Source organism: Salvelinus alpinus, chromosome 15, assembly GCF_045679555.1.
Source record: "Salvelinus alpinus chromosome 15, SLU_Salpinus.1, whole genome shotgun sequence".
NCBI lineage: Eukaryota > Metazoa > Chordata > Actinopteri > Salmoniformes > Salmonidae > Salvelinus > Salvelinus alpinus.
In genome coordinates, this window is record NC_092100.1 from 15,940,638 (window position 1) to 15,954,370 (window position 13,733).

Sequence of the window (13,733 nt, forward strand, 5' to 3'; positions counted from 1 at the left end):
TAACGCTGACACTAAGTTTGTCCTCCTGACATTGTCTGATAGCAATGACAGTGTTATTTTTACCACTAGATTGCAGCTTGTACCACTAAGGGCAAAGAGCTTCCTAGGATGCAGGAAGAGATGGAGACTGCTATGAGGGGATGTTTGGATGGCACTGATATAATGTGCAAATCTCCATATAAAAGAAGAGAGAAATTACTGTATGCGTGCGTGTGCGTTCATATGTGCCTGGTCCAGAAGGTTGGTGGAATTGGGGAGGATGGACTGGTGGTAATGGCTGGAGCCGAGTAAGTGGAATGGTATCAAACACATGGTTCCAGGTGTTTGATGCCATTTGCTCCGTTCTAGCCAATATTATGAGTTTTCCTCTCCTCAGTAGCCTCCTGTGGTGCCTGGCTGTGTGTACATGTGTTTGTGTGTGTGCAGGAGCACCCGGCTAGGGGGTTGGTGGTGTACTTGGTGGGGCGCAGGTGCATGTGGCAGGTTCCCAGCTCCCCTCTTGTTCCACAAAAGATGTATAGAGGGGCCAGCTAAGCACACGCCCCCATAGAGAGGAGAGGAAGGAGGGGGTTCACCCAGCCCCTCTAGACAGCTGGTGTCAGTAGCTTTGCAATGCATGGTGGGGGTGAAGTGTTTGGGGCTCAGACATTGAGTATTGGTATACAAGAGAAGGACAGTGGAAGTGATTCCTTTGCTGAATTCTAAATGGACAGTGAGTCACAAAAGTGTATCCATTCATCTATTTGATCTACTTCGATTGTTCTCCACCAAATCATCTGCCTGAGACGCCTCTATAGTTAAAGAGGTCTTGCAGGGTGTGTTGGTGGTGATATACCAACCATCATGTTACCAGGGGGATATGGGGGGGAAGGATATTGATCACACTCCCCCGTCGGTCTCCCCTCCTCCCTTTCTCCAGACCACCTGAGGCCCTGGCTAGTCAACTCTACACAACGGTCTCTTCTTCCCAAATTCATCCTTCTTTCACCTCTATTGCTGAAAGTCAGAGGCCATTGACTCAAGTGGTGAAAGATGACCCCATACAGCTGGTTGACATCGGTAGATACTGTGTAGATGCTTCTTGTTATTGAAGTGAAGCTGACAATTTGCATTGAGGAGGACACAATCAGTGTGTATAATTTGAATAATGGAGAGGACAATATTGAATGAGAAACAATTCTAATGCAAGTTATGAAAGAACGAGTAGTACACAATCTGTTTTATTTGGACCATAGATATAAATAAAACAAAATACATATTGCGTGACAGTGTATGCTATAGCGTCTATTCTTTGTCCACTTTTAATACTGGTGAAGCCGTCAAATGACTCTTCACATGTCGATACTTTCAGTGCTTTCCTGTCGTCAGTCACCCATGTAATGACCTCTAGTACCGTGTATTTACTGTTGAAATGTCAAAATAATTGACTATGCATTTCCAATGGGTCTGTCTGACATTGACATCAACTTCTCTGATCTCGTTTCTCATCGTTGTCTCTACAACCCAATGGTTTGACATTATGGTTTTCAAATGCCTTTCTTCAGACAATCAACCAGACACTTAGGCAGTTATTGCTTTGTGTACAGTGCATTATTGTAATAACATTAACAAATCAGCAGCATTGGAAAGGACTTTGTACATTGACAGATTAACCCAGAATTCAGAACCAAGACTGACAACCAGGAATAACCTAATAAATGAGAGATGATTAGATAGCCTGGTCTCACATCAGATGTGACAATGACCATAAGAGTTGGCAAGACAGCATAAACAGATCTGGGCCAGGCTAAGATAAGAGGGGTTCAGTCACTGTGAGTACCTTTCTGATCAATAGAGGAACTTAATCCTATTTGGGTACAGCACATTTATATGGCAAATGTCAACTAATGATGATTCTTTGTTTGGCAAATAGACAAGCAAAGAAGAAAGTGGAGGATCCTTCAGTACAATCAAGTTGGCATGGATATAGAGTGTTGTTAATCCACGTGGATTGAGGAAGAACGTCAAACAAAATGGAAGAGTTCGAGGCTATGGGTGTGGGTTTTGTAGTGATGTTCGATAAGAACAGTCTAGGATAGAACACACGAGTTCAAAGAATTAGTAACACAATGAAATATTGTCATTTTCAAGTTTGTTATTACTATTGCAATTGACAAATTGTAGTTGAACCTGGGTCTGTAGTGACGCCTCGTGCCTTAGATCCGACAGACCATTTCTGTATGGACCTTGCTTTGTGCATAGGGGCATTGTCATGCTGAAACAGGAAAGGGCCTTCCCCAAACTGCTGCAAAGTTGGAAGCACAGAATCGTCTAGAATGTAATTGTATGCTATAGCGTTAAGATTTCCCTTCACTGGAACTAAGGGGCCTAGACCAAACCATGAAAAACAGCCCCAGACCATTATTCCTCCTCCACCAAACTTTACATTTGGCACTATACATTGGGGCAGGTAGCATTCTCCTGCCATTGACCAAACCCAGAATCGTCCGTCGGACTGCCAGATGGCGAAACGTGATTCATCACTCCAGAGAACGCGTTTCCACTGCTTCAGAGTCCAATGGCGGCGAGCTTTACACCACTCCAGCTGACGCTTGGCATTGTGCATGGTGATCTTAGGCACGTGTGCGTGCGGCTGCTTGGCCATGGAAACCCATTTCATGAAGGTCCCGACGAGCAGTTCTTGTCCTGATGTTGCTTCCAGAGGCAGTTTGGAACTCGGTACTGTGTGTTGCAAAGGAGGACAGACGATTTTTACACGCTATGCTCTTCAGCACTCAAGGGTCTCGTTCTGTGAGCTTGTGTGGACTACCACTTTGTGGCTGAGCCATTGTTGATCCTAGACGTTTCCACTTCACACAGCACTTACAGTCGACCGGGGCAGCTCTAGCTGGGCAGAAATTTGATGTACTGACTTGTTGGAAAAGTGGCATCCTATGACGGTGCCACGTTGAAAGTCACTGAGCTCTTCAATAAGGCCATTCTACTGTCAATGTTTGTCTATGGCGATTGATTGGCTATGTGCTCGATTTTATACACCTATCAGCGATGCGTGTGGCTGAAATAGCCGAATCCACTAATTTTAAGGGGTATCCACATACTTTTGTATACAGTATATGGTGTACTTCTTTATCCCCTTAGTCCTTCAGTTCATATCCAGTACTATTTTTATGACTAGTCCAAGTCCAAAACTCTTATTTGTCGGTTATGATGCTCTCCTACAGTTCCATTCACTCCATGAGGCTGGCTGAGCAAAATTAGCATATTGGACTCGAAGAGACTGCCCAGTGTCTTCTCTAACAACTGTGAGGTTTGCTTCAATCGTATCACTTTTGAGATGCTTCATGTTTCTAACTCATACATTTATTATCTCAATTCCAGGTCTGGTTTCTGACTAAACCAATTACCACAATAAAAATAGGATTTAATTGCATAAAGATGACCTCAGTCAAGATGCATAGAATGGAGGAGATTGGTGTGAGGTATTTAACAGAGAATCTCCTACCATACTGTATTGTTGCTGTGTGAGCAGCTGAAAGCTTTGTGCATTACCTGTAATGATAATGTGTATTTTGGCACTGCTGGTTATGTTTTCAACAGCGAAAGTAAGGAGCATCTAAAGCCAAAGATCTCAAGGAAAAGTATATAACAGGACATGAGGAAATGTGAGACAGCTTCTGCTCTAATAGCAACTCCATCTGAACCATCTAGAAAAATGACCCAATCGTGTCAAACATCTTGACGTGTCTTCAGAAGAATAACGCAACATTTCTGAGAGAAGACACTACGGTCAAAGCAAGCGGCCATAGACATATTCACAGTCATTGAGCCGGTCTCACTCACTGTCCCTCAGTCATACCCCAAACACCCCAGGTTTCCATTGTGTTTGTGGTTGCTGTGGTGTCTGGTTGCCATTACATTGCGGGTTTCCATGGCATTGCATGGTGACCGGCGATCCTCAGGTTGTGTAGCGAGGAGGGGGGAGCCTCCTGTGTCGGAGCACGCGGACAGAGGCTATGTTCTCCTGGGTCATGAGGCGTGTCACCAGGTCCAGACTGAGGCCGGCCACCTTCTCGCCGTTCACCTCCAGCAGCTCGTCTCCCACCCCCAGCAGCCCCCCGTACATCTTCACTGTGCTGCTGTCGCCCATCTCTTCAACATACACACCTACAGAACAGACAGAATAACGTACTGGTAGGGTCACACATACACACTTATTTTATAACACACATCTACAGGCAAATGTATGCATGCTACTGATAGCACCGGGTACATACGAGGAGTATTATTACACCTGATAATTACACACCAACACCTACAGGACAGACTGTAGGGGAGGGGGGTATTATTACACCTGATAATTACACACAAACACCTACAGGACAGACTGTAGGGGAGGGGAGTACTATTACACCTTATAATTACACACCAACACCTACAGGACAGACTAGGGGAGGGGAGTATTATTACACCTGATAATTACACACAAACACCTACAGGACAGACTGTAGGGGAGGGGAGTACTATTACACCTGATAATTACACACAAACAGGACAGACTGTAGGGGAGGGGAGTATTATTACACCTGATAATTACACACCAACACCTACAGGACAGACTGTCGGGGAGGGGCACACACACACAACTAATATAAAACATACAACCTTAGATAATATGTTGCTCTCCTGTATCCTAACACACACACACACACCTACAGGACACATATATTACTAAACACACACGGAATACAACACTAAACACACATCCAACTGCAGGACACGAGTGAAGTAAGTTAATAAAATATTCACACCTTGAGCACACAGAATTGGAACATTCTAATGAACAGGACATCATTACACAACACTAGTTTAGAAAGACAACCAAAACAACAAGTCCCCAATCTGGCCCCAGACGGCTCTGGGTTAGAGCAGGATAGGCCATCTAGGACTAACCCTAGGCTTTTGGCCCCAGTCTAAGTCATGGAAACACTAGACTTTAGGCCCAAGTACCGGTGTAAATGGATGCAGTGTAAAAGGCTTATTTTGTGTACCTGAGTCGGGTCGTCCTTTGCCCCGGGAGATGAGGAAGCCGAAGGGTCCTTTGGGAGGTCTGCTGAGCTCCAGCAGGAGGGTACCGTCAGGGAAGGCCTGGGCCACCCTGCCTACCGAGCGCACCCCACTGGGGCTGCCCACATCCTCCACACTCAGAACCATCTGGAGGCCCTTACTGGAGAGAGACAGAACAACAGCTTTGAGGTGACATATATGGGGTGCTGTAGCATGCTATATTAAAATATATATATATATATATGAATTCCGTGCCACATAATGCAAACATTGAAATCTTTGACACAGGCTCAGATACATCCATGTAGAATTTACAGGATACACGCTGCAATCTATCCTCCCAGGTGATTTCCTGAACCACGTTTTGACTCCCAGGTCTTCATCAAGTCCCATTACTTTTTGCTGGTTCTTTTTACTGGAACTCTTTGACCTAAGATCACCTGTACGATACTTGTGGACGAGCGTAGGTAATCCTGTTGTATAGAGTATCATATTCAGTATGGCCAATAGGGTTTCAATCAATATATACTGGACACACCCTTGTGGAATCAATGTTGTTTCAATGAAATTACGTTGAATTGACGTTGTTGCCCAGTGGGGATATTTTGACCCATTTCTACATGACGTTGATTTCGATTAAGGCAGCCCTACCACCTCTCTGATTCAGAGGGGCTGGGTTAAATGCCATTAGACACACTTCAGTTGAATGCATTCAGTTGTATAACTGACTAGGTATCTCCCTTTCATACCATAGCAAACATGCAATTTGATTTCAGTAATAAGCCATGAAGGTGATTGGAGAGACAAATGATGGCCTGCTGCCTTGTGCCATTTCCAGTTTTATAATGTAAATAATGAAGTCATTGAATGGAGATGGTCTGCTTCCTATATTAGGGTCTCTATGGCAGAACCCCCCATAGAAAGCCATGTAGCGCGGCCCATATATAGCACGGCTGTGTCATACTCCTAGCCTATCAGGTTTCTGCCTCTCCACGAAGTTGAGTTAAGTGCAAGGCTGAAATGTCCTCCTCTCTGGTCTCTAGTGTGTCAGCAGCTGGGACACACACACACACACACACTCACGTACATGTACAGGCACACACACACATTGCATTGTTGGGTTTTGAATTTGCAAGAAAAGCATTTCACTGTAGTTGTGCATCTGACTTTAACATTTTAAACACACACTCATGTACAGACACACACACGCTCGCGCACTTGACGGACACGCACACTAATAAACAAACACACACTCACTAACACAGGCAGTGTCAACAACATCACCAAACAGTCAATGTTCAATTTCATCACTGCTCCAAGCCACCTTCCCAAATCCAACATAAGATGTTGCAATAGTCTTCTGAATTCCATGTCTTTCTTCGGCAGCACCACTGCACTCAATCTATTTTTATCTGTCCACTCCGAACACCCGGTCAGACCCAGTGAATGGAAACTATTCGGATGGACGACACACACGGTAGCCATCCATGCATACCAGAGATTCCCGGGAGCCTTGAGCACATGCCATCCGTGTAACATCCTGTCAGGAAGGATCCATGTTGACTTCATTCATAATGTTTTGACATGAGGTGCCACTTTAGAGAAGATCAATGTGCAAGCGTTTGCATTGTGACAGATTGGATGTTAGATTAACTGTTATTACTGCAACAGTTGCCTATTTTTATGTTGCTGATGTCATAGTTCTAATGTGTGTGTGTTTATGTTATACCCAGTGATGTGTATTCATGGATCCCAAGGGAAGCCAGGCTTCCCCCAAAATTTGACCAATAAATAAATTAACATTGCCGTAGCATTTGATTGATTGATGCCAGCAAGCATTTGGCCTCCCTTGATAATTTTTGGGTAAAATAATTAGCTGAGCTCAACTGTGGGTTGTCCAGGTGCAGCAAAACACCCGCCAAGGGAGGCCAGTTTGGATTTGGCTTCAGACAAATCAAATCACTTCCTTTGCAAAATGTAATATTCAGAAAAACGTGTCCGTTTGTCTGCTTGTGTTGATGTCCTGCAGTAGCTAGCTTGCTAAATTGGCCTCAGTCTCAGACGATCCCGCAGGTGAAGAAGCAGGATGTGGAGGACCTGGGCTGGCGTGGTTACACATGGTCTGCAGTTGTGAGTCCAGTTGGAAGTACTGCCAAATTCTCTAAAACGAAGTTGCACCTGTGTAATGATCATGTTGTTTAATCAGCTTCTTGATATGTCACACCTGTCAGGTGGATGGATTATTTGGCAAAGGAGAAATGCTCACAAAACTTTGTGCACAAAATTTGAGATAAATAAGCTTTTTGTGCATATGGAACATTTCTAGGATCTTTTATTTTAGCTCATGAAACATGGGAACAACACTTTACAATTTTGCATTTATATTTTTGTTCAGTATAATTCTCTGTACAGGCCAATGATTATGACGCCGATTCTGATCTAACCATAAATTAATCATTTGTGCCACTGGCCTGAGATGACTGAATTTCAATATGTAGCCTAGCTAACATAACTGGTTCATTGTTGCCCATGCGAGGAAGGCAGGCTAGCACGCATTTTAGCTAGGTAGCCTATGAGAACAAAACTTAAAGTGTACTGTATGACAGGGCCATAGACCGTTTTGCCAACATGAAAGAGAGGAGGATGCCATTGGCGTTCAACTAGTCTACAAGTAGGGTGAGTCAAAAATAATTGTTTTACTTGCGCGCGCAAGCACACACACACCAGTACCATTGATAGCCACATAATATATAGCAACACTGATTGGACAGAATTTTTTTGGAACAGTACCTTTAAGTTTGCTTTCAGTGTTTTAAACTAAGCATATATAGCCTTGTTAATTTGATGTTTAAAATGTCTAAGTGTAAATTGTGCTGGAATAGTGGAGGCAGTGCTCCTGTTGTCTTTGTGCTGACTTCAAATCAAATAACTCTGTGGTTCTAAATCAGTAGTTGTTTAGTAAACTGTCGAAAACATTCACTTGCGTGACCATGCTGCATGTGATATGTTTGTCTGCAATATTTGCTTTGTGGACTTCACTGGACAGATGTTTCTTTACGGTTGTGTGATGAAACAAACGTATGTGTGACTGTTGTCTTTTTGTTGTCACGGCCTTATTGTACATCACGGTGGAGTTTGAACAAATGGGTTATAGAGTAAACAATGCAATTATCACAACATAGGTTGTAATTAAGCAATAAGGCCCGAGGAGGTGTGGTATATGGCCAATATACCACAAACCCCTGAGGTGCCTTATTGCTATTATAAACTGGTTACCAACGTAATTAGAACAGTAGAAATAAATGCTTTGTCATACCCATGGTATATCACGGCTGTCAGCCAATCAGATTTCAGGGCTCGAACCCTCAGTGATGTTACTGACGCACTGTACTGGTTATACCTGAGAGCAGGGCTGCTGGGCTGATCTCCAGGTGTGTATGCACTGGAGCCATCTCCCTTCTTCTTGGAGGACTGTACATTCTGGACTGATGACGATTTCCTCAGCTGCTTAAAGGGTGACCCCTGGAGATGAGAAATGAACATGACAGCAGCCCTATGCGACCTTCCATAATATGCATTTGGATTCATTTTAAGATGGTGTTACTTTTTTCAAGGTATCAGCAAATACCTTGACCAAATACAAATACAGGATAGTTATGAGGAAAAATATTACAATTTCTAGTACACGGTCACAACAATGTTCAAACTAACTGAGATCTCAGTATCCTTATGGATTAAACAGTTTGACAAACATAAAGCAGAACCTCTCAGACTACAATCAAGGTTAGAATCGCTGTAATTCCCTATAATTCAAAAGATAAATCTCCTCTCACCATGCGTAGGGACTGGAGCGACGGGGCTTTCCTCAGTTGGCTGGGTTCTGGGCGTGCAGGACTGGGGTTAGAGCTGGAGCTGGGGCCAGGAAAGGCCGGGGGGACACCCCGGGGATGGAAGCTAAGCTGCTCTATGCTACTGGAGCGCCCTTTACCCAGCTTCCCCACTCCATTCAGGCCGATGGCGGAGAATAAACGGCGCAGAGAAAGCTTGGACCTGGCCTCCTGCTGCTCTGTCTCTGTCCCTACCATCCTGTGAGGGGGAGAGGTGTGAAGGAGGGAAAGAGGGAGAGACAGATCAACAGAAAGACATTGAGAGATGGACAACAACATATAAACAAGTACAAACATGATGAGTCACATCTAAGCTGGACTCAACTCCATTATAAATTCTAGTTATTCATTTGATCTGGAAAACCTTTTGAAATAGATAGAATTCATCCAGGAAATTGATATAATAATTTCACCTCAGATGCTTGCATTAATTAACTTATTACTCTTTGGTCAGAAGAGGTCAGTGTTGAGTTAAAAAGTATTAGACTGAGGCAGTGCTCTGTTTGTCTGCACCACAACTCTAAAACCACCTGGTTTGAACTAGTTTGTATAAAAATGTTAACAGTCTGTGGAATACCACTAATGGCTATAAGCTAAGGCTGGCTGTCAGGCAGAGCTCCAAATTAGATGATAGTTTAGTAAAATAGAACATTGTGGGAATCTAAAAATAGATTTCTTCAACATCTCTCTCTGAAAGGGAGGAGGACCGATGTTAATTTTGGGTCAAACCTCTAAAATATTTGGTCATACTGTATATGCAAATAAATATTTTGATGTGCGACCAGGAGTTTTATTTTGGGAGCACACTCTGATTTGAGAAAAAATCTTCCAGATAATAATTGTTGTAATCAAAAATCAAATGTAATTTTATTTGTCACATGTTTTGTAGACAACATGTTACGGCTGTCGTCTTCCTCCTCCTCCTCGGACGAGGAGAGAAGGATCGGTGGACCAATACGCAGCGAGGTAATTAGACATAAATGATATTTATTGAAACACGAAGACGAAATACGAAAACACTTGGAAATTACAAAATAACAAACACGACGTAGACAGACCTGAACATGGAACTTACATAACTACACGCAGAACTCACGAACAGGAACAGACTACATCAAACGAACGAACAGCCAAGACAGTCCCGTGTGGTGCACATACACAGACACGAAAGACACAGGAGACAATCACCCACAAACAAACAGTGAGAACAACCTACCTTAATATGACTCTCAATCAGAGGAAATGCCAAACACCTGCCTCTAATTGAGAGCCATACCAGGCAAGCCTTTAACCCAACATAGAAACACAACACAGAAATGCCCACCCCGCTCACGCCCTGACCAATAAACACATACAAAACAAGAGAAAACAGGTCAGGAACGTGACACAACAGGTGTAAACTAACAGCAAAATTATTACTTACGGGTCCTTTCCCAACAATGCAGAGTTAAAGATAAGTTGGAACATTTAATAAATTTTTTAAACTAGTGACAGTGAAATGCACAGTTAATAATAAAAAAAAATAGTGAGTAAAAATATCATGGCTATCTGTATAGAGGGAGTACCAGTACCGAGTTGATGTCCAGGAGTACGAGGTAATTGAGGTAAAGTGACTAGGAAACAGCATAGATAAGACAGTAGCAGCAGTGTATGTAATGAGTGTAAAAGTGTGTGTGTGTGTGTGTGTGTGTGTGGCATCAGTATTCATGTCTGTATGTTATGTGTGTATTTGTATTTGTGGGTAGAGTCCAGCGTGTGTGCATAGAGTCAGTGCAAGAGAGTTAGTGCAAAAAAGGGTAAATGCAGGTAGTCTGGGTAGCCATTTGATTAGCTATTTAATTTTTTTTTTAAAGTCTTATGGCTTGGGGGTAGAAGCTGTTCAGGGTCCTGTTGGTTCCAGACTTAGTGCATTGGTACCGCTTGCCACGCGGTAGCAGAGAGAACAGTCTGTTGCTTGTGTGGCTGGAGTCTTTTTGGGCCTTCCTCTGACACCGCCTGGTATAGAGGTCCTGGATGGCAGGGAGCTCCTATGGGGAGGTGGTCAGAGAACTGGCAGTGTGGTGCCAGGACAACAACCTCTCAATGTCAGTAAGTCAAAGGAGATGATTGTGGATTACAGGAAACGGAGGGCCGAGCATGCCCCCATTCACATCAATGGGGCTGTAGTGGAACGGGTTGAGAGCTTCAAGTTCCTCGATGTCCACATCACTAAGGATCTATCATTGTTCAAACACACCAACACAGTTGTGAAGAGGGCACAAAAACACCCCTTCCACCTCAAGAGGCTGAAAAGATTTGGCATGGGCCCTCAGATTCTCCAAAAGTTCTATAACTGCACCATCGAGAGCATCTTGACTGGCTGCATCACCGCATGGTATGGCAACTGCCTTCCGACTGGAAGGCGCTACAGAGGGTAATGTGTACTGGGCCGCTGTCTCATCGTTGTCGTTGATCAGGCCAACCACCGCCGTTTCGTCGGCAAACTTAACAATGGTGTTGGAGTCGTGTGCAGCCACGCAGTTGTGGGTGAACAGGGAGTACAGGGGGGGACTAAGCACTCACTCGAGGGGCCCCTGTGTGGAGGGTCTGCGTATCAGATGTGTTATTACCTAGCCTCACCACCTGGGAGCGGCCCGTCAAGAGGTCCAGAATCCGGTTGCAGAGGAAGGTGTTCAGTCCCAGGGACCTTGGCTTAGTGATGAGCTTTGAGGGCACTATGGTGTTGAACGCTGAGCTGTAGTCAATGAATAGCATTCTCACATAGGTGTTTCTTTTGTCCAGGTGTGAAAGGGCAGTGTGGAGTGCAATAGAGATTGCATCCTTTGTGGATCTGTTGGGGTGGTATGTGAATTGGAGTGGGTCCAGGGTGTCTGGGATGATGGTGTTAATGTGAGCTATGACCAGCCTTTCAAAGCATTTCATGGCTACAGGTGTGCTATGGGCGATAGTCATTTAGACAGGCTACCTTGGCGTTCTATGGGGGTCTGCTTGAAACATGTTGTTATTGCAGACTGGATCAGGGAGGGATTGAAAATGTCAGCCCATGGCTTCTGGTTGGGATATGTACATACGGTCACTGTGGGTATGATATTGTCGAAGCACTTATTAATGAGGTCGGTGACTGATGTGGTAAACATTGGATGAATCCTGGAACACATTCCAGTTTGTGCTACATAAACAGTCCTGTAGCTTAAGCATCCACTTCATCGGATCACTTCTTAATTGAACGTGTCACTGGTACTTCCTGTTTGAGTTTTTACTTGTAAGCAGGAATCAAGAGGATAGAGTTATGGTCAGATTTGCCAAATGGAGGGCGAGGGAGAGCTTTGTATGTTTCTAGTTGTGCGGAGTAAAGGTGATAGAGTTTTTCCCCCCTCTAGTTGCACAGGTGACATGTTGGTAGAAAATAGGGAAAACGGATTTCAGTTTTCCTGCATTAAAATCACCAGCCACTAGGAGCGCTGCCTCTGGATGAGCATTTTTTTATTTTTTTATTTTTTTTTAAATTTTTTATTTTTTATTTTTTTAAATAAATTTTATCCCCTTTTCTCCCCAATTTTCGTGGTATCCAATCGCTAGTAATTACTATCTTGTCTCATCGCTACAACTCCCGTACGGGCTCGGGAGAGACGAAGGTCGAAAGTCATGCGTCCTCCGAAGCACAACCCAACCAAGCCGCACTGCTTCTTAACACAGCGCGCCTCCAACCCGGAAGCCAGCCGCACCAATGTGTCGGAGGAAACACCGTGCACCCGCCCCCCTCAGTTAGCGCGCACTGCGCCCGGCCCGCCACAGGAGTCGCTGGAGCGCGATGAGACAAGGATATCCCTACCGGCCAAACCCTCCCTAACCCGGACGACGCTAAGCCAATTGTGCGTTGCCCCACGGACCTCCCGGTCGCGGCCGGCTGCGACAGAGCCTGGGCGCGAACCCAGACTCTGGTGGCGCAGCATAGCACTGCGATGCAGTGCTCTAGACCACTGCGCCACCCGGGAGGCCCGGCTGGATGAGCATTTTCTTGTTGGCTTATGGCCCTGTACAGCTCGTTGAGTGCGGTCTTAGTGCCAGCATCGGTTTGTGGTGGTAAATAGACAGCTAGGAAAAATATAGTATGCTCTACAGCTTATCATGAGGTATTCTAACTCAGGCGAGCAAAACCTTGACTTCCTTAATATAAGAGATCGTGCACCAGCTGTTGTTAAAATGAGATTTCCCCCTCCCGCAGTCATTGAGTTTATGATAATTACATAATAAATGTATTACGTGTAATGATAAGGCTTCGCTGTACCGTTGTTTCTGAGTGCTCTAGAGAAGAAAGCGAGTGCAGATTCGATAGAGTCATGGTTGCACCATTATCAGACCGGAAATGGCTTGCTTGTAGGCGCCCAACCAGGTCAAAAGATCTGACCTATAGGCTATCACCGGTGCACCATTTTATCGTCCTACAGTGGATTGCCGGGAATGCATTTTACATTCATAATAGATGTCGTGGGACGTTCGAATGCAACTTACAGTGCCTTCGAAAAATATTCAGACCCCTTGACTTTTTCGACATTTTGTTAGGTTACAGACTTATTCTAAAATTGATTGAATACTTTTTTTATCCTCATCAATCTGCACACAATACCTCATAATGACAAAGCAAAACAGGTTTTTATAAATGTTTGCTAATTTATATAAAAAATGAAATATCACATTTACATAAGTATTCAGACCCTTTACTCAGTACTTTGTTGAAGCAACTTTGGCAGCAATTACAACCTCAAGTAATGTTTTGTACTT

General features: G+C 44.2%; 1 protein-coding gene across 2 annotated transcripts in view; it reads right to left on the reverse strand.

Annotated features, from left to right (window-relative positions):
• Window positions 1-1,185: 1,185 nt before the first annotated feature.
• Window positions 1,186-13,733, reverse strand: part of LOC139540458 (uncharacterized protein KIAA1614-like) — a 43,398-nt gene continuing 30,850 nt past the window's right edge. For both annotated transcript variants that reach the window (XM_071344301.1, XM_071344300.1), the window contains 4 exons: window positions 8,898-9,150; window positions 8,465-8,586; window positions 5,049-5,224; window positions 1,186-4,164 (listed from right to left, as the gene is read on the reverse strand). In XM_071344301.1, coding sequence (XP_071200402.1) covers window positions 3,956-4,164; window positions 5,049-5,224; window positions 8,465-8,586; window positions 8,898-9,150 — 760 coding nt within the window. In that variant the 3' untranslated portion in view covers window positions 1,186-3,955. The remainder of the gene's footprint in view (window positions 4,165-5,048; window positions 5,225-8,464; window positions 8,587-8,897; window positions 9,151-13,733) is intronic.